This window comes from Trichosurus vulpecula, chromosome 8 (genome assembly GCF_011100635.1).
Source record: "Trichosurus vulpecula isolate mTriVul1 chromosome 8, mTriVul1.pri, whole genome shotgun sequence".
Classification (NCBI taxonomy): Eukaryota; Metazoa; Chordata; class Mammalia; order Diprotodontia; family Phalangeridae; genus Trichosurus; species Trichosurus vulpecula.
In genome coordinates, this window is record NC_050580.1 from 165,659,587 (window position 1) to 165,681,906 (window position 22,320).

Sequence of the window (22,320 nt, forward strand, 5' to 3'; positions counted from 1 at the left end):
AGGTTGTGATAGTGTCGGCAGTTAGCTCAGTTCATCACTGCAGATCACAAATGCTCCCTATCATAGAGACTTCATGGACTGCTGTCCCCATAATAATTCATCACTCGATGGCCCTTGTCTTTGGGTAAAAAACATCTCCAGATGGCATCTTCTGAATTCCTACTCTACCTTGGACCACAGATATATCATTGTTCCCAAGTATTGTACTTCGGTAGTTTAGTCATACCTATCAGGTGGTATAGTCTGGGAATCTAGGTTCACCATCAAATTGGAATAGGCCCTCAGTAAAGCTCAAGATATATGGTGATATTATTTTGTTTGTTTTATTTTGATGGGAGAGAAATGATAGATGATTGGATATTTTTGATGAAAGGCAGACTAATGGACTACAAGACCATTTAGGTTGTTTTTTTGTTTGTTTGTTTCAGCACCTTTTAATGCATTGGGATTTATTGTAACCATTAATAGGTCCAAACATCTTTTGAGTTTTGCTTGGTTCAGTTCAACAGCTGGTTATGGGAAACATGATATTAGTGGAAAGAGCACTGGCTCTGGAGTCAAAGGACCTGGGTTCAAATTCTAATTCTGCAGTTTGGTACCTGCGTGACCGTGAGCAAGCCACTTAATTTCTCTGGGTCTAAAATGAAGAGGTTATACCAGATGGCCTCCAAGGGCACTTCTAGATCCATAGCAATTATTCTATATTATCTAAATTTATATTTAGAATTTTTATCCTAGGAAAGAAGGGGAAAAAAGCAAACTATTATTTTATGTTGTATTTCTTATCTATTTAGTATTTCTCTTGGATTCTAATATTATCTTCCAAATCTTGTAAAGATTTCATTTTTTTTCTTGCTTGAAAGTTTTATCTTTAGACAGATTGAAAAGCTTAACCTGTGACCAGAAAGCATTGACTGAATTAGGAAACATGAGTTCAGATTCTGCCTCTGACGCTTAGAACCTGGGGGACTTAGGGACAAATCATTTAGGCTCCCTAGGCCTCAACTTCTTCATCTGTAAAATGAGAAAGTTTATTGGATAGTGTCTGAGGTTCCTTTCTGCTCTAGATCTTTGAACTTTTAACAGTAACTATTAAAAATACTTTTTTTTTTCCTATATGAAAAGAAGAAAACAAACTTGATAAGTAGCATAGTATATTGGAAAGAATACTGGATTTAGAATCAGAAGACCTACATTCAGATCCCACTTAGGATATTTATTACCTATATGATTTGGGGCAAATTACTTGATCTCTTTGGGCCTCAGTTTCCTCATCTGTAAAATGGGAGAGTTGGATTAGGGTTGGATCAAGGTTTCTTAATCTATTCTTATAGCTTATAGAAGTCTGATACAGCCTCAAAAAAACACAAAATAAAACAAATGGGATTTCAAAGGGAATCAACCATATTGAAATTAAAAACATATTTTTTTTTTTCCTATCCAAGATCATGCACCCCCTGGAACCTCTCCATAGAATTTTGATGAGCTATATGGTCTCTTCTAACTCTAGAATTGTGTGATCTTAGGAACTTGAGGGCAGTATTAATGTGCTGGTATAATTTTATTAATATCTGTTATACAACTGTGTGAATTAGATACATTATATATATTTATTGACAATTGACAGTATATTTACTTATTGACAAATTATTTATTGATAAATGATGATATTTATTTAAACAAAATTTTTACAACCAAGTCAATGAATCCTGATATACAGGCTATATCAGGTAATTCATTGACTTGGTTGTAAAAATTTTGTTTAAATAAATATATCATGGAGGTAATTTCATTAATATCTGCTGTAGGTATAACCATGTAAATTAGATGAAAATAATCTTCCTTAAATATTAATTAGCATGGATTATTTTAGGGTGGGTTGACATTTTTTGCTTGGGCTTGTAGAGATGATGAGTTTAGGCCAAGATTGGCCCCTAGGTGGCACTGTTTATTCTTAACAGAATGATCGCTTAGCTCAAGACTGAGAGCCCAGTACAGCAGCACAAGATGCATTTATGCTTTTGAGAAGGTACAGGTTAAGCTCGGTGAAATGAGCCATTTTCAGGAGGATGCTGTTGCAAGGAATGATCGTTCTGGTGTCACTCTGAAGGAGCCATAATGGCCATCCGCGCACAATTTGTCGTGGACCAGGTTTGGCCTTAAAGTAAGGTTGCTGCCTGGCAGCAGGGTGTAATTACCAAAACAAAAAGAAACAGATACCGTGTGTCATCCCCTGCTAATGACCACAACGTTTTCTTGCCCAGTAATCTGTAACAAAAAGCCACATAAACGATCAGGCTGCACTTAAGTGCAGCACTAAAGAAAAACTTGGTGGCACGAAATTATTCCAGCCAATTGAGTGGAAATGATAGAGAATAATACAAAGTTATCTCTGGCAGGGAGATGTGTGTTTGGAATGTCACCAGTGGCCAGTGCATTGAGTCTGCAACCCTCCCTTATAGACACAGAGCCATCTGTGTAAGTACATCTTACATCTGCTTCTTATGGGATATTTCAGGCTTTAACAACTTGGAATCACTGGGGTGCAGACATTTTAAGGGATTGTACTTAAGAGATTTCACCTCAGCCTTTCAAAAATATAATTTGCTCTAAGGATAAAAAGGGGAAGCTTTTAATATGTAAAGATTGCATTTGCAATAATTCAGTATTTCAATTTTTTCTTTTAAAAATGTTCTTCAAGCAATCAATTTTGTTTTCACTTTAGTTTCTTAAAAACATACATCTCCTAAATACATGAATTCTTTTTTTCTCTCCAAAAATAGAATTTTTATTCTACATCTCAAATCTATCACCTCTCAGTGAGGAGACAGGTTGCATAGATCTTTAACAGTCCCCTGGCATAGTGATTGATCATTACTAAATACATGTATTCTTGATAAATCTATATCCATGTTTTTTCATATAGAAAATTTTGTGATTTGTCTTTTTTAAAAAATTATATTTACTTTCCTTTGTCCTTTATGAAGGATAAAACCCTTGTTTTCATCACTTATATTGTGCTGACATTTCTGGTGTCTTTCATGAAGATTTCTACCATATCTTTCATCCATATTCTTTAATCTGGCCATCTCTGATCATAAATGTGCATAGGTGGAAGGTATCTTGCCAAAGCTACAATGACTATTAATAGAATTAATCATAATGAATAGAAATTAATAGAAACAGAATTGTCAGTAATAGAAATAACTCAAAAATGCAATTACCACAAAAATTGCTCTGATTTAAAATTAAGTGATTAATACAGAAAAGAGGAGAGTTGGAAGTTGTCTTCATTAAAAAAATGTTACAAGGAATAGACTTGAATTAATCAAAGTGTTTTACTTCCCACAATCAAGAATTTTTTTCATAAAGTTTAAATTTTTATATCATGAAAAATAAGTTTGTGGTTGAGGTGAAAATTTGACAACTTAGAACTATCAAGTTATAGAATTTTAGAAATGGAATGGAATACCTTCCTCATTTTATAGGTAAGGAAGCTGAGGCACCAAGATGAATTCACCATAGAGCCTATCTCCTACCCCAAACACACACACACACACACACACACACACACACACAAACTTTGTGCCTCAATTGCACTGACTTTTTAAAAATTGGATTCTATTTGGACAGTACTATCACTGCGCCTTTCGAATGACAGGAGATGGCTGGCTCTTGTGTTGTGGAGAATATCAAGATATCCTCATTATTGATGCCAAGACCTTGACAGTTCTTCACACTTTTACATCCTCTCAATCTCCTGATTGGATCAACTGCATGTGCATTGTTCATTCCATGAGGATTCAAGGTATATGTTTGGTAATGTGCGTGAAGTAACCTGGGGCAGTATAGATGCATTATCACTGAAGTGTCTTAATTGGCTGCATAGGAAAATATGCATACTGATGAATACTGGGTGAAGGGTATTTGATAAATTCAGATCATGTCCTAATCGAGAATGTTTGCTTGTGTTACCTGGTCAAGGGAGTAGCTTACTTATATGAGATTGACTCCGTTATAATGGGAAGAACAGAGTAATTGTGAAAGGGCTAAGGAAAGACCAGGACAGCGAAATGAATGGCCCAAGACATTGGAAAGAGATTGCATTGTAGATACAGTCAGAAAAGACTGCCTCTTGTAAACCAGTTCTGCTTGAGATGTTTCAGTAACGGCTGACACGTATTTGTTAAAAATGACCAGTTTTTTTTTCTTTCTATACTTTCCTTTTCCTGAGGATATGGTGATGAAAGGACAGTTTAAGAGTTAAATTTGATATGTATTATATGATGCAAAAATACAAGGTTCTTCTTGTAAAATAACTGCCTATACAGGGGAAGCAAGTCTGCTGATGACAGGACAATAGATCTAAAATTTGTTTTTCATGCTAACGTTCAAAAGGTTTATTATTTCCTTTTAAATAAGGAATAGAGTGTGTGTGCATTTGTATATATGTGTGTGCTTATGTATTTGCACATATATGTGTGTGTGGGTATGTCTATAAACTGATATAGCTTTCCAAAGTACATATCCTATAGGTAAGATGCCCTTTTTGTGACTGAATTGCTCAGTGGTCAGCTCATGTTTTTTGTTTTTTGTTTTTTTAACAGAGGATTCTCTCCTGGTGGTTTCCATAACTGGAGATCTCAAAGTATGGAATCTGTCATCTTCTATAAATAGCATCCAGGTCAGTTTTGTGGAAAAATGTTTCTCATCTAAGAATTAGACATTTGAAATGTGGAAAGGCTAAGAATTTGTGGAGCTTTTTAGTGCTGCTCCTTTTCTTGGTAGTTGCAGGTTAAATGGTACGAATAAGAAGGGACCTGAGAGAGAAAAGAAGTGAGGGTGGAGGGGAAAGTCCCAGAAAGTACACTGGAGGAGACATTGCTCTACATTTTGGCATAATCATTTGCATATTTAGTATGCATGGTGGGTTTGGTGTGGGATAGAGAAGGTGTTGACAGTAACTTTGGATCTTCCCTCTTCTTTTATTGATTATTTCTGGGTTTTTCATTTTAACTTCATAGTCATTTCCTGATATACCCCTTGCTATCCATTCAACTTTCCCTTATAACGAGGAAAACAGTTAAGCAAAACCAAACCATAAAGCAACAAAGTTGACAGTGTATGTTACTGCCTGCAACTGTAGGTCTGCTAATCCTCTACCTCCCTACTGGGGACAGTTCTCACATTCTTTTGAAGGAATTTTTACTGTTATTGAAGAATGTCTCACTGGACTTGGCAAGAGATGAAATAAGGATATGTTTAAGACACATATTTATTTTTGAAACTCCTTCAATGAAACTATAAGCAATGGTGTCAGAGATATTCTAACATCTCTTCAAGAACATTAGCAATTATAGACTGCTTATATGCTAAAGGATAGCTTACTCTATTAGTTAAAGGACTTATTCTGAAAGAGCAGTTGGTGGCACAGTGGATAGAGCTCCAGGCCTGGAGTTGGGAAGATTCATCTTCCTGAGTTCAAATCCAAATTCAGACACTTACTAGCTATGTGACCCTGGACAAGTCACTTAACTCTGTTTGCCTCAGTTTCCTCATCTGTAAAATGAGCTGGAGAAAGAAATGGCAAACCACTCCAGTATTTTTTGCCAAGGAAACCCCAAACGAGGTCATGAAGAGTTGGACATGACCGAACAATTACAATTTGTGCTAAAAGAGTTCAGTTTCACCTTCAGTCTTCCCAATGTATTGTTCAATTCAGTGCTACTGTCCTCCTTGCTATTCCTCATAAAGGATACCCCATCTGCTGACTGCATTTTCACAAGCCTGTAATTCCTCTTTCTCCTCATGTCTGTCTCCTGGCTTCCTTCATGTCCCAGCTAAAATCCATCTTTCTATAAGAAATCTTTCCCAATAATTCTCCTTAATACTAGTTCCTTCCTTCTGTTGATTATCTCCAATTTATCCTGTCTGTAAATAGTTATTCGTAGGTTGTCTTCTCCATTAGACTGTGAATTCTTCTAGAGAAGGAATTGTATTTTTTTTTTGTTTGCCCTTCTTTGTATCCCCTGCACTGAGCATGATGCAGGCCACAGAATAAGTGCTTAATAAATGCTTGTTGACTGTCTCATCCTAGGGAGATCTTTTGATCTAGCTGATTGTTGGAGGTTCCAAAAATACTGAGTACTATATGTGTATATATATATATATATATCATAACCATCAATCAATGAAAGTTTATTAAATACCTACTATGTGCCAGGTATGATGTTGGGTACTAGGGATATAAGGCCAAAGAATGAAACAGTCCCTGTTCACAAAAAGCTTGTATTCTAATAAGAGAGACAATACATACATATATATATATATATACACACACATACATATATATATCGCATAAATGTAAAGTGAATAAATACTGACATATATGAAGTAGTTAAATATCAGTTAGTTTTAGAGGAAAGGCAGCAAATAAATACTGGCACATGCAAAGTAATTAAATATAAGTTAATTTGGGAGGAAAGGTGTTAGCAATTTGGGAGATCAGGAAAAGTTTCATGTAGAAGATAGTGCTTAATCTAGGTCTTAAAGGAAGATAGGAAGGATTCAATGAGGAAGGGTCAAGGAAGGAACACATCAGGAATATGACATGGCCAGTGCAAAGATGGTATTCTGCATGTGATGAAGAGACAGGCTGGATGACAGGGTGCAAGTAGGAGAGTAATGCCTCCTGAGGCTGCAAAAATATGTTTGAAGCAAGTTGGGAAGGAACAGTTTTAAAAGCTAAACAGAGGAGTTTATATTAACACAAATATTTATTGAATGACTACTATGTGTAAGGCATTCTGGGATGTGTGGCTATAATACTCTCCATTTCTTTTTCAAGTGACTTTGTGAGATACTTTTGAAGTGATTAAAAAAAAAAGTGATCTGGTACAAATATGTTGGAAAATTTTTATTATATTCATTAACCTAAAGCATTAGGTGCTAGTACTAACATGTGTCCTCTTCTTATAAAGGAAAAGAAAGATATTTATGAAAAAGAATCTAAATCTCTGGACTCACCGAACTGCAGGACAATAAGATTTTGTACCTACACAGAAAGACTTCTGTTGGTGGTATTTTCCAAATGTTGGCAGGTAGTGTGTGAACACAGTAAATTTCTTTACTCTTATCATAGTTATATTGAAAAGTAGATTACAATTTAAATATAGCACAAACCTTCTGGAATATTAATCTGGGGCTCTGGACAAACACTCACTTTCTATCTTGCATCAGGTTTTTGTTCTTTGTTTTGTTTTTTACTACATCTAGTTCCTATACTTTGTGGGATAGTGTTTGATCCATAGTGTGTCTTGGTCTTTGGATCATCATTCATGTTATAGCGGAGAGCTACTATGTTTAGACAGAAGATTTTTTAAAAAAATTGATGCCTCTGCTTGAGAATTTAAAGTAATATTTTCATGTTCTTGAAATAATTTGTCTTTTTAAGGGTGTCTACTTTTCACTGTCTTATTATGTTAACATCCTCTTTTCTTATGAATGCACTGAATACAAGATCACGAGCTCTCAGCTTGTCCTGAGAGAAAATTGAAAGTGTCACCCTTTGAAAATGCCTTTTTCATTTCAATATATTATATAGTTGAATCTATTAAAAATGATTTGGCTTCATAGAAGGCCACCCTGAAACAAGATCATAATTTAACAAAACCTACTGAATGATAACGATCAAAGAAAGACAATAGCTGAATGCCCATGTTGGTCCACATTTGTATTAAGTTGTTCTTGGTATGTCTATAAAGATAAAATATAATGTACACCTGAGACTTGCCCATAGGTTGACTTAAACCATAATTGCATTGATAGAATTGAACACACGTTGCTTACTCTTGATGGAAAGCATGGATTTTCTTTTTTAGGTTTATGATTACTGTGATTTTTCCCTCCTGCTCACTGAAGTCAGTAAAAGCAGGGAGTTTTTTGCTGGTGGAGAGGTACTTGCTGCTCACCGAATCATCATCTGGACAGAAGATGGTCACAGTTATATCTATCAGCTGCTGAACAGGTGGGCTCAGATGGGGACAGCACACATAATGTTCAGGTAGAAAATGAACTTTGGGAGGTTTATTATAGGAAAGCCCCTGCATGTTGCTCATGATCAAAAACCAGAACAAAACCACTTTGGCACTCGAAGATTTACCCTAAGCTTGGTAGACTTCAGCCTTTGTATGAAACAGCAGGGGATGGAGGAATGAGATTAGCCATGTAGAACTTGTACAGCTGGTGCCGGGTTTTCAAAAAGAAGTCACTTGTAATAATTAACCTAACAGTTTCTAACAGAGTTTAGAAACTTGAGTGGTAAATCCTGGACTTAAAAAATAAGAAGAGTGATACAAATATACTACAAATAAATAGACCCACATTTTTTAAAGCTTCTTTTTTTTCTCACCCAGTGGACTTTCAAAAAGTTTATATCCTGCCGATGGAAGAGTACTTAAAGAAACCATGTATCCTCATTTACTTTGCTCTACTTCTGTAAAAGAAAATAAGGTAATGGATAAAAAAAGAGAAATGATTCCTTAAAGTTCTTTCATTCAGTATTTTAGATAAGTAGCTGTCTTTGTCTGTTTCAGAATGAAGTATTATGAAAAAGTTGGTTCAAGCCATCCAATAAAATGAACACTCTGGTATTATTATTTTTAAATGGTTTATATTTTCTACAAAGTTGCCATAAAAATTAAATTTCATTAAACATATTTTAAAGTCAATGTTTTTCTCCTGATTGCTAGCAGTAAACTAGGTAAAGTTTTATAATTATTATCATTAGTAACAAGAATGATAGCAATAGCTACTCACCTTTATATACACTTTAAAAATTTCAAAGCACTTTCCACATATTAGCATAACAACCTCCTGAAGTAGTGAATAGATAGATATGATATACCCATTTTACACATGACAAAACTGAAGTTCATCTGTAATCATAAATTAGTGTCAGAAGAGAGACTTGAACAAATATTCTGATCCCAAGTCTAGCACTGTATTAACAATAACAACAAGAATAACTAACATTTCTATAGTGTATTCTATATGTCAGGCACTGTGCTTTACAATTATTATCTCATCTGATCCTTACCACAATCCTGGGAAGTAGGTGATATTGTTATCCCCATTTCATAGTTGAGGAAACTGAGGCAAATGTGTTAAATTACTTGTGTAGGGCCACACAACAAGGAAGTATCTGAGGCTGAATTTGAACTCAGGTCTTCCTGACTCCAGGCCTGGTGCCCTATCCACTGAGCCATTTATCTGCTCCAAAGTAATTGTACCAAAATAATTCACTTACTAAATAGAAAGCATTATCTGATTCAATGAAGGACGTACAACAATAAATGACAGTCCCATGTCATAAAGGAACTTAACATTCTAAAAAACAAGTAATACAAAATATTTCACTGATGTATATAAAAGATGTCATCGGAGAGCGTGGTGCTTCTTGGGATGATGGTATTGAATGATGTCCCCATAGGTACACAGTTTGGTCCTCAGTTTTTAAGGTTAGGGACCTTAATTTTATCAGTCCACGCAGAAGTGATCAGGCTCTGAGGACAACTGATGCATGCTGCCAAATATGGAAGAAATCCTAGTAAGCATGAATGACAATTTATTAGATGACAGTGACAAATAGATCTGATGAACAGACCAGATGTTTATATTGCTATTTAGCACATTTTCTTCCCAATAGGAAAGTCTACTTAAACAGCCAAATTGAAATTGAAAGATTCACTGGTACCTATCAAGCCACGATAACCAGGCACACTCATTTCTATTCCATAGATCTGCCAAGTGAACCAGATACTTGTCTAACCTGGTCAAGTCCGGACACCCTTCCTCCTGTCTGATGTTGGTTAAGCACTTGATTCTTTACTCTCTAATTCTTTTTTTTCCCCCTCTGTTCCTCAGTTTTCAAATATATTATTACAATGCCTCCCCATGTGAGACCTGTTTCCCAAATGAAAATTTAACTTTGGTTACATTTTACATCTGTATACTTCTTTATATGGAGTCATCTTAAGCTCCTTGCTGAGATTCAGGAAACCTTTAAAAAAACAAAATTATCTCGTTTATTAGGTTGCTACTGTAGATGGCTAACTTCATTCATCATACGTTCATTCTTTCCACCACTACCCCTCCCCCCACCACCCACCCCTAGCTACATTGACCCTTTCTGACCTTTAGAGAGTGACACTTCTAACTTTGTCCCCACATACTTGGAGGACAAACCTGGGTACCTTATTTGCAGTCTTCAGTCTTGTGTGTACTAGGTCTAATTATTATAAACCATCCTCAAGCTTTCTAAAGATATTGAACTTGGTCATCAGTTAAACACTAGAATACTTACTGCAAGAAAAATGAAATGTTTTTGAATGATTGATATGACAACTAAGAATGCATGTTGCTATTTATTGGTTGATGGTTTGCTTAATTAGGCAACCACAGATGTTGAGAAGTCAAACAATTGCTTCCTCTCAAACTTATTTGTGAAGTCTTACAGATATTTTCTAAATAGGTGATGACAACTAAAAATTAGAAAATGAAGGAATGTTTCAATTCAGGTACGGCAGTGGTGATAATTTTTAAATTATTTGACAACGGCCACCAGAATGCTGGCTGGAAAAACAGCATTATCAGTCTATGATTTGCCAAAGGCATTAATTGCTGATTTTAATATCTTTCTTCTTCTTCATAACTAAAATGTTCAGGGGAAAAAGAATGGTTTCAGTGCCATGCAGTTAAAATGCACTGGGAGTTCAGATTTTTATTATGTTCATTATTTGATATTCTTTTATTTTTTTTAAACTTCCAGAAAATAAAGATCAGTAGGCAGCGCACCCCCCTTACATACCAGTTTACCACCTTGGGGACACAAACCTCTCTAGCCATTCCATATTGCTAATTTTTAAACTAAAAATTCCTCATTATGACAGTTATTTAGTTTAATACTTAGATGACTTTTGAGATCATTGATATGGCTCCAGATCACAAATGATCCTGAGTCTTGGTCACACTCACTCATTCCTGCCCTTCTTGTGTAACTACAGATCATGTCTTCATACAAATCCTAATCAGAGCACCCATCTAACATACTAAGTGGCTTTTTCTACTTTTCATGCCATTGACTAAATAGCAAAGGAATACATGGTCTGTCCATCTGTTGTTTCTTATTCTCATTTCATGGCCAATCAATTATTTTTTTTCTGGTCATGTATCTGGTATGAAGTCCTTTAAGCTGCTTTCCTGTGCAAATCTTCATTCTTAATATATTGTAGTCCAGGATGGAGGCTGGAAAGCAGGGACCAGCCTGAGCTCCCTGCCGAGCCCCTCCAAAAACCTATAAAAAATGGCTCTGAACCAATTCTAGAACGGCAGAACCCACAGAACAGCAGAGGGAAGCAGGGCTCCAGCCCAGGACAGCCTGGATGGTCTCTGGGTGAGGTCTATCCTGCACGGAGCTGGGAGCTGGGAACGGAGTGGAGCAGAGCCCAGCCTGAGCGACTTGGACCATCCAGACCAGAAGCCGGGCAGAGGGGGCCCTAGCGCCCTGATTCAGTGAGCTGCAGCAGTTACGAGACTTCTCAACCCACAAACACCAAAGACTGCTGAGAAGGTTAGTGGGAAAAGCTGCGGGAGTGGAAGGAGTTCGCGGTTTGGCTTCCAGCCCCGGGGGGCAACGGAGGTGGGGCAGCTACAGCTGTTGTTACTTCCGGCTCCAGGCCCACCTGGTGGGAGGAATTAAGTGGCGGATCAGAGCAGGGGTGCACAGCCTGCTGAAGAGCTGAGCCCAGTTCGGGTTGGGGGTCCTTGGGGAAGGTGTAGTGCGGGTCTGACAGAGCTGGCACCTCCCCCCCAAACGTAGAACATAGAACTCGTAAGTCTACAAGCAGTCATACCCCAGTGAAAAACTCAAGGGTCAAGTTAGTTGGTTGGGAATATGGCCAGGCAGCGAAAACACGCCCAGATTCAGTCTCAGACTTTGGATTCTTTCTTTGGTGACAAAGAAGACCAAAACATACAGACAGAAGAAATTAATAAAGTCAAAAAGCCTACAACAGAAACCTCCAAGAAAAACATGAACTGTTCCCAGGCCATGGAAGAGCTCAAAAAGGATTTGGAAAAGCAAGTTAGAGAAGTAGAGGAAAAATTGGGAAGAGAAATGAGAAGGATGCGAGAAAACCATGAAAAACAAGTCAATGACTTGCTAAAGGAGACCCAAAAAAATACTGAAAAATACAGTGAAGAAAACAACACCTTAAAAAACAGATTAACTCAAATGGCAAAAGAGCTCCAAAAAGCCAATGAGGAGAAGAATGCCTTGAAAGGCAGAATTAGCCAAATGGAAAAGGAGGTCCAAAAGACCACTGAAGAAAATACTACCTTAAAAATTAGATTGGAGCAAGTGGAAGCTAGTGACTTTATGAGAAACCAGGATATTATAAAACAGAACCAAAGGAATGAAAAAATGGAAGACAATGTGAAATATCTCCTTGGAAAAACCACTGACCTGGAAAATAGATCCAGGAGAGATAATTTAAAAATTATTGGACTACCTGAAAGCCATGATCAAAAAAAGAGCCTAGATATCATCTTTCAAGAAATTATGAAGGAGAACTGCCCTGATATTCTAGAGCCACGGGGCAAAATAGAAATTGAAAGAATCCATCGATCACCTCCTCAAATAGATCCAAAAAAGAAATCTCCTAGGAATATTGTCACCAAATTCCAGAGCTCCCAGATCAAGGAGAAAATATTGCAAGCAGCCAGAAAGAAACAATTTGAGTATTGTGGAAACCCAATCAGAATAACCCAAGATCTGGCAGCTTCTACATTAAGAGATCGAAGGGCTTGGAATGCGATATTCCGGAGGTCAATGGAGCTAGGATTAAAACCTCGAATCACCTACCCAGCAAAACTGAGTATCATGCTCCAAGGCAAAATATGGATTTTCAATAAAATAGAGGACTTTCAAGCTTTCTCAGTGAAAAGACCAGAACTGAATAGAAAATTTGACTTTCAAACATAAGAATCAAGAGAAGCACGAAAAGGTAATCAAGAAACAGAAATTGCAAGGGACTTACTAAAGTTGAACTGTTTTGTTTACATTCCTACATGGAAAGAGGACATGGATGATTCATGAGACCTCAGTATTAGGGTAGCTGAAGGGAATATGCATATATATATATGTTTATGTGTGTATATATATATATAAGTGAATGTGTATGTATGTATATATCTATGTGTATATATATGTGTGACATATATGAGTTGAAGATAAAGGGAAGATATCTAAAAGAAATAAAATGAAATTAAGGTATGAGAGAGCATCATACTGAGAGAGGGAGATAGGGAGAGATAGAATGGGGTGGATTATCTTGCATAAAGGTGGCAAGAGGAAGCAGTTCTGTGGGAGGAGGGGAGAGGGCAGGTGAGGGGGGAATGAGTGAACCTTGCTCTCATCAGATTTGGCCTGAGGGGGAATACCATACATACTCAGTTGGGTGTCTTACCCCACAGGAAAGAAGAGGGAGGAAGATAAAAAAAAAATAAAAGGGGGGGGATGATGGAGGGGAGGGCAGATGGGGGTGAAGGTAATCAAAAACAAACACTTTGGAAAGGGGACAGGGTCAAGGGAGAAAATTCAATAAAGCGGGATGGGTTGGGAAGGAGCAAAATGTAGTTAGCCTTTCACAACATGAGTATTATGGAAGGGTTATACATAATGATACACATGTGGCCTAGGTTGAATTGCTCGACTTCTTAGGGAGGGTGGGTGGGAAGGGGAGAGGGGAGAGAATTTGGAACTCAAAGTTTTAAAATCAGATGTTCAAAAACAAAAAAAAAAGTTTTTGCATGCAATTAAAAAATAAGATACATAGGCAATGGGGCGTAGAAATTTATCTTGCCCTACAAGAAAGGAAGGGAAAAGGAGATGAGAGGGGAGGGGGGTGATAGAGGGGAGGGCTGACTGGGGAACAGGGCAACCAGAATATACGCCATCTTGGAGTGGGGGGGGAGGGTAGAAATGGGGAGAAAATTTGTAATTCAAACTATTGTGAAAATCAATTCTGAAAACTAAATATGTCAAATAAATAAATTAAAAAAAATATATTGTAGTCCACTTATACCCAGAAACCACCTCAGCATCATCCTTTGGTTCAAATTCCACTTTAATTTTTATGAAACTGTGGTATTCCATGAATCCCAGCCACACTGGGATTTCTGCTAAATGAATATTTGTGTTAAAAAGATGGGCCTTTGTTTCAGGGAGAAGCTTGAAGTTTATAAAAAGTACTGGTGTTTTCCAAAGGAAATCTATCCCACACTGTTCTTTTCAATTCTGGGATCCATTTATTGTCCATTTGCAGTATTTGTTTTGTTTTGTGTATTATGACAATCAATCACCCAATCAGTATTAAATACCTATTATGTGCCTGGCACTGCTCTAAGCCTAGGGGATATGAAAAGAAGCAAAAGACAGTCCTGGCCCCCGAAGAACTTACAATCTAATGGGGGAGACATAATTCAAATAAATATATACAAAGCAAAGTATATGTAGAAGAAAAAAGTAATAATTAACAGAGGGAAGGCATTCAAATTAAAAGTGGTTGGGGAAAGCTTCCAATAAAAGATGGGATTTTATTAGTGGCCTAAAGGAAGTCTGGGAGATCAGTAGGTAGAGTGGAGGAGGGAATAACACGTACACATTATATCTACCTTGCATAAAACATTGAAGTATAATTTGGGGTCATCCTAATATATTCCTACATGTCCTCTGAAATTGGAGCTTTTATGCAATTATTTTTCTGTTGATCATCTTGTAAATACTTAGCCATACTACTACAATACCAGATAACCAAATGTTCCATGAAATTGTTTCATATTGCTTTTGGACACATGATACAATCAGCTTTGCTAATTCCATTATTTATATATACAAGAAGAAGCTATGAGTTATCCTTTCATTTATCGTGGATTTTATCTTTTGGTTTTGTTTATATTGAAAATATTTGTTTTATTTCTATTGAAAATGTTTGTTCATATATTTTTTTACTATTGAGAATGTCAAGTTTGACATAATTAAATTCCTCAAGTAGTGTACCTTCTCTTTGGTCTTTGGACAAGGATCTCACATTTGAAGTACCTACAATTAATGTTTATAGATAGTTTAAGTAAAAATGGTTACTCTTAGAATTGTATTCTTTTTTTTTTTTGGCCATTCTGCTACTGTTACTTTGTTTCATTGTTTGCCATCTCCAAAGAGTTCATCATGAAAGGGGTAGGTGACTGTTGATAACCATATCGGTGCTTAGTTTGGCTTGGCCTCATGGACACAGTTTATTGCCAGTTTATAACCAAAGCCTTTTGTCATTCTTTGCTTATCCACCTTTTGGCAATCTAAATAAGGTCACCTTCATACTGTGAGGCTTTGGAGTAGGACTTTGTGGAGGTCAGGATTACCAAGATGTTAATTAAGTCATGATCTTAACTATTATGTCCTGATACATTCCCTGCCATCCCATTCTCATTTTTCTGAAAGTTCTGTCTTCCTTCAAAAAAAAAAAAACAAAGCAGACTTAGGGGAAGAAGAAGCAGTGTAGTATAATGAAATTAACATCGGGTTTGGCATATTAACAGGGAAGCTAGGTGGTGAAGTAGATAGAAAGTTGGGCCTAGAGTCAGGAACCCTCATCTTCCTGAAATCAAATCTGACCTCAGACACTTACTACCTGTGTGGTTGGTCATCACTTAATCCTGTGTGCCTCAGTTTCCTTATCTGTAAAGTAATCTGGAAAAGGAAATAGCAAAGGACTCCAGTATCTTTGTCAAGAAAGCCTCAGATGGGGTCACAAAGAGTCAGACGCAAATGTAAAACAACCGAATAATAATCAACATATAAAAAGGTGACTTCAAATCCTAGATCTGCTCTTAAACTATCTATGTGACTAAAAGAAAGTTTATTTTACCTTTTGTGCTCTCAATTTATTCATTTGTAAAATGAGGGTATTAGACTGCATAATTTCAAAAGTTCCTAATAGCTCCAGATCTGTGATTCTATGATTTACATTTATTCTTTTATGGCACTGAGTTCTCTGCTGTATAATATCAATTAGGTATACATAGTTCCTGTCCTAGTGTTTGGAAGAAAGAGGTCAGCTGCACTGAAATGAATGAAAATGCAGTAGATCTTCAGAGAGCAAACGAAAAACACCAAAAAGGGCATTTCTTCTATGTAAAATTGCAGTTGCATACAAATTAACTGAGACAAAGTAAAATAATTCAATTTGTTGACATACAATAAATCTTCCTACTTTTTCTATATAAAAAAAAAACTTTTAACATGTAATAGGCTTTTGCTATAGTCACTTGCTTTATATGACTTTAGATGGAGTTCACAATTTTGATAATCTTTAATTCTTCATTATGAAATTCTACTTTCATTACATTGTACATTAAGTATAGTTTTGACATCAGTACAGTTTTCCAAGAATAGTCTTGAGTATATGTAGTCCATACCTTTTCTTTTTGGAAAAAAAAAATTTTCTTTCATTGGTATTTTTTGTTTTTATATTGCCTATAATTCCATCTATACCTGTTCCTCCAGAAGTACCATTCCTTATAAGAAAGAACATAGAATAAAAGTTGGAGGGGGAGGGGAATCATCAAATCAGTCAGCACATTTTAAAAAGATCATATTATGTCCCTTGATTTTGTTTTTTACCTCTGACAAAGAAGTTTGCATCAGGCAAATTCCCATTCTATTAAAGCATTTTTATTTCCATTTTTAAAATTTCTTAATCTATTGCCATGTGTTGAATTATATTATTGTATTATAGTATTCTATCTCTGTTTGGGAATTCCTATGATTCTGGAATGAATTTACTTCTCAATATGTTACTATGTTGATTAGAATTCATCATTCCTTCAATGAGGATAAGACTTCTAGACCTTGGAAGTAAAAAAACCCTAAAGCATTTTTGGCCGTGCATAGTTTGTAGTCCTATGAAAAGGTCCAGATCTTAGAGACTTACCTGGACTTCTTATGCCAAAATTTTTGGCTTAGCCTTCAAAACAGGGTCAACCTCACCACCTTTTCTATGTCTTTCCAGTCCTTAGAATTGCAGTCTTTGTACTGTCTTGCTCTTTCTTTCCCTTCTTCTTAGCAACAGTTAGCAATGTTTTAAAAAATTACACTCAATATTCTTTCAACTTTAAAAAGCTTGTATCTTACTGTAGAGGCATCAATAACAACCCCTTCAGCTGCCAGGTTCCTCTGAAGGTCTTTGCTTATTTTCTAAGGATTAATTGGGCTGTTCTGCAATAATAGTTTGTCACTTCTTATTGTTGCTTTTTGTTTTCAAGCATATTCCCTTTTTGTTGCAACCATTCCGGTTTCATCGTGGGCCTGACTGATCTTTGAAATTGACTTGACTTACCCACATCAATAGCTGCTACAATATCTCTAACACTCATTGAAGTATGCTCTTTAAGAGTTATAACTATGTTTCCACGGAACAATGACAATTCATTAAAACTGTAAAATTTTTAAAAAGCAGCAAAAAGGGCAATGAAATGTGTGTGCATGACATGAAAATCAGCAGTCAACTGATAGAGAACTAATTCAAGTTGGGGAAACCACATCTATACAGTTTTGTCTGGTCTAGATCAGATAATCTGATTTGACCTAAGGTCAGTAGAACCCCAAATCACATGACCATTGCTATAACAAAATGAAACCATATAAAATTATTGTTTGTCCTAAGCAATTCACATGACAATGTGCTTCATATTGTCAAATGAAACAGATTTCTCATCAGTTTGGTAAACTGCCAAAAGATCCTCAATAATAGTTCTCATAGTTTGAGTACCTAGCATATGTCTGGCACATAGTGGATACTCAATAAATGCTTAATGACTAATTCAGTGATAGATACACAGATTGCAGCATTTTGTCTACCTTGCCAGATTTATATCCATTCTACCTACATTTTCTCAAAATCACATTCTCTTTCTCTAGACAATTATATTTATTTTATAAGTACTTCTTAGAATTAGAATGGCTCTATAAAGAATCCATCATGTATCTGACAAGTGTAAATCTGAGTTTGAAAGCAATCATGTTAACCCATTTTCAGATTTTTGCCCTTTAACAAAAGAATCCATCTTTATAATCAATTTAAAATTTCACAAATTTAAAAATGCTCACTATTCCTACTTAGTGGTAGGACTTGATGAAGGTAATTTGTTTGGGTGGAAAGAACAATGGATCTAGGGATTGGGAGCACTTGGTTTTAGTCTTGGCTCTACTAGAGCATCTCTGTCTTTGGATTCACAATAATGTGAAGTGAATCAGTTGAGTCTGACCTAACTTATTAGTTAGTCTGTAGTGGAAGGGCTAGCTAGATAGGTATAATGAAAATACAAGTGAAAATATTGGATGAACCAGGAAATCTGAAAATCAGGACTTGGCTAGCATATTTGTTCAAAATAATAATAGTTGAGATCATTACAAGATCCTGAAGTGCCCTCTGAAACATCAAGGAAAGATTATGTTGGATAACAGAATTAACTGATTTAGTTTACCTTTTGAATTTCTTTCAACTCAGGGTTGGAAAAGGTCATCTTTCATAGAATTTCATAGAATATTTGATCTGGAAGGTGCTATTGAGGTCATTCAACCTAAGCCTCTGCATCCTCACTGGACAGATGCTGTATTTAGGATATCTGATCTATTATATTTAGGATATTTCCTCTCCTTTTGAGAACATTGAAAATTAGCTTGAATTAGACTGAATCTTATTGCATGGTACCCAGAGTTTCCTTTAAAGCTGGTCACACTCTTGTTTCTGTTACAGATTAAGGTTAGATATTTGAAGAGAGTAAGGCATTTACACAAGAAAGTTAATTTGTGTGTTAAAACCTTTTCCTTTCTCTTTTATTACCCATTCAGCACAACTATGGCTATCATAAATTCCTAGTCTTTGCCTATTCCCCTGTGTGTAAAATTCTGAATTATTTTCTGATACAGAGCTATCCATTTGTTATGGGTTATCTCAATGAACGGAAGGAACCTTTTTACAAAGTCCTCTTCTCAGGAGAAATGTCTGAAGGAAGAATCACTTTGTGGCATATCCCTGATGTTCCAGTATCAAAGTTTGATGGTTCCCCTAAAGGTAAGAAAAGTTATTCCATTTGCCAAATGTGTGCTGTTTCTGTTTCTGCAGCTGGGGAAAACATCTGCATCTTTCTGCTTGACTCTGCAAGTGAGATGAGAAGATTGGATGATAGGATGGTGTAGAGGGAGACAGTGATTTTGGCTTATCCAAGCTTAGCTTGAGAAGAGTAGAGATAGTGCTGAACTTGAAGTCAGGAAGACCTGTGTTCAAATCCTACCTCAGCTGTATGATTCTGGACAAGTCGCTTTACATCTCTGAGCGTCAGTTTCCTTATTTGTAAAATAAAGTGGTTGGATTTAATGAGCTCTGAAGTCCCTCTAGCTCCTTATGTGATCTGAGTTCTAGCATATTTTAAAGTATTTGAAGAGGCAACTATGACATAGTCCTGGTTTTGATATCAGAGGACTTTGGTCCAAATGTAGGTTCTGCTACTTATTACCTGTATGTACTTAAGTAAGTCACTTCATTTCTGGGTCTTCGTTTCCTTAAATGTATGATGAGGGAAGTTCAGCTAGATAATTGCTTGGGTCCTCCTTCCAGCTCTAAATTTATGATGTGTGATCATGAGGTCCTTAAAGTTCTCTGGGACTATTGCAGGCCTTATTTAAATCCCTGAAGTGTTCAAAAACTTCTCAAGTATCCTCAGAATTCAGACTGCAAGATGATGAGAGGCCAGGGTGTCATTGAACCTGACCCTGGTGATACGCACCATATAGAGTGTCTGTGATAGCTACCAAGCATCAGACATGCAGTTTGAGCATGACACCATTTTGAAATATTCGAGTATTTTGTCATTTTTCAGACTGAAACATTGCATATAGTGACCTCAGAAGCTTTAGAGTGAGAAGAATCCTTCCTCAGAGGTCATCTAATCTTAACTTTCTCATTTGACAAAGAAATTGCCACTGGTATTTAAACCTAGGGCTTTTCACAACATATCTAGCATACTTTGTACCACCATACACTACATCTCTATGTTGTCTTTGGCTAAGTCAAGCTGAAAGCACCATATGACATTCCTCAGAACCAATTCTACCATCCCAAGACTTCCTCTGGTATCTTCAGTTGCTCCAATCTAGGATGGATCCCCTAACATCAGTCTACCCTGATAATGCCCTTCAGGATTATAAGGCCTAGGATCCAGGGGTAGAAGACCTTGAATTATAAAAGAATTATAGTTAGCTAGATTGTGTGCTATTGTTAAGTAGCTAGAATTTTTTGGCTGGCCCTATGACACATTGACTCAATTCTTTTGGTGATTATGGTGGATTATCATGCCCATTTTTTTTTATTCACCTCTCCCTCTCTACCCTTTCTAGAGATACCAATAACTACCACTTACACCCTTCAAGATAATTTTGACAAGCATCACACTATGTCACCAAGCATTATTGATGGTTTCTGTGCTCTTGAAGATGGAGCTGGAAGCCCAGCAGTCACTTCGTCTATGTATATTCCAAATTTTGACAAGCTAATATGCGGATGTGAAGATGGGAGGATCTTTATAACACTTGCCTTAAATGCAGCAAAAGCAGGACTTTTAGAAGATAATGCCTTATTTAAAAAAGGTAATTAGTTGAATTCATTAAACAATGTCAAGTCACATCAGAGTTAATGTTTCATGTTAACGAGAAGCGCTGGGTTTAGACTAAATAAGACAGATTGCTTTCTGAGGGATGTAGTAGGAATGTGGCCATACTTAGTGTTTATTCATAGTTTTGGATAGTTTAGATAGCTTTTTAATATTGTAATAAATTACATATTAAAAATTAATAGGTCCTTAGTAACAAGTTGAGTTTGATGGTAGGAGGCATGCTGAGCTCTAGAGACATGTTAATGATGGTGGCCTGTGTCCTCACAAACTTAGAGACATGGTTTGGACAGGTGCTTGTTTTGTCCTTGCCTCTGGGAATACAAAGGGAAAAAAATAAAATAATCATTTTCCTCAAGGGATTTATATTCTTCTGGGGTTAGAGAGGGTGGATGTGTGGGATGTTAAATGTGCACAAATAAATAAATGCCAAATATATACAGAATAAATTCAAAGAGTAGGGCAGCTAGTTGGTGCAGTGGATAGAGTACTGGTCCTGGAGTCAGAGATCAAATCTGGCCCCAGACACTTACTCACTGTGTGACCCTGGGCAAGTCACTTAACCCTGTTTGCTTCAGTTTCCTCATTTGTAAAACGAACCAGAGAAGAAAATGGCAAACCACTCCAGCATCTTTGCCAAGAAAACTCCAAATGGGGTCACAAAGAGTCAGACATGACTGAACAATGAAATTCAAAGTAGTTTTATGGGAGAGAGGACAATAACAACTGGGGTGATCTGGAAAGGAGGTGGCCTTGATAGAGCTGAGGAAGGTGGTTATTTCAGGGATGGGCTGTAGCCTACGTGAAGGTATGGAGAGTTGAGATTGAGTATTCCATGTATGGAAACTACACATATGTCAGCTTGCCTAGAATGTTGAATGAATGAAAGGGAATAATTTCAAATCCATATGGAAAGACAGGTTCAAGCTAGATTATGAAGGATTTTAAATGATAAAAAAAATGGAGGGGGGAGGGTATTGAATCTAAGACACAGTGGGAACCCAGTAAAGCTTCCTGATCAGGGTAATGGCATAGTCAAAGCTGTAATTTAAGTATATCAAGTTGGCAGCTGTGACTGGTTGGAGGATGAATCAAAAAGAGGAGCAACCAGAGAGTGGTGAGGACAATTAGGCTGTTGCGGTGCTTCAGGTGAGAGGTGATGTGGACCTCAATGAGAGTGGTGATCAAGTTGAGTGGAAAGAAGCAAATTGATGCTAGAGATGTAGTTAGATTTGATGATACTTGGTGGCTGATTGGATAGGCCAGAGTGAAGGCAAATGAAGAGATAAGGATGACTGAGGTCACAAACCTAGGTGACTAGAAAAATGGTGTTTTGTCTTTTTTTCCAGAAGAAATAAGGAAATTAGGAAGAGCGACAGGTTTTGGGGAAAAAAACAAAAACAATGAATTGAATTTTGGATATGTTGAGTTTGAAAATTCATTTTCCTGAGTTCAAATCTGGACTCAGACACTGCCTAGCTGTGTGACCTCAGGCAAGTCACTTAATCCTGTTTGTCTCAGTTTCCTCATCTGTAA

The 22,320-nt window shown here is 36.6% G+C and overlaps 1 protein-coding gene across 1 annotated transcript in view; it reads left to right on the plus strand.

Annotated features, from left to right (window-relative positions):
* The window catches only part of WDR72 (WD repeat domain 72), a 251,952-nt gene that overhangs the window by 9,309 nt on the left and 220,323 nt on the right, over positions 1 to 22,320 (plus strand). The window contains exons 3-10 of the mRNA XM_036736044.1: positions 2,400 to 2,478; positions 3,634 to 3,808; positions 4,608 to 4,684; positions 6,981 to 7,100; positions 7,881 to 8,026; positions 8,415 to 8,511; positions 19,046 to 19,190; positions 20,513 to 20,761. Of these exons, the coding sequence (XP_036591939.1) occupies positions 2,400 to 2,478; positions 3,634 to 3,808; positions 4,608 to 4,684; positions 6,981 to 7,100; positions 7,881 to 8,026; positions 8,415 to 8,511; positions 19,046 to 19,190; positions 20,513 to 20,761 (1,088 nt within the window). The remainder of the gene's footprint in view (positions 1 to 2,399; positions 2,479 to 3,633; positions 3,809 to 4,607; positions 4,685 to 6,980; positions 7,101 to 7,880; positions 8,027 to 8,414; positions 8,512 to 19,045; positions 19,191 to 20,512; positions 20,762 to 22,320) is intronic.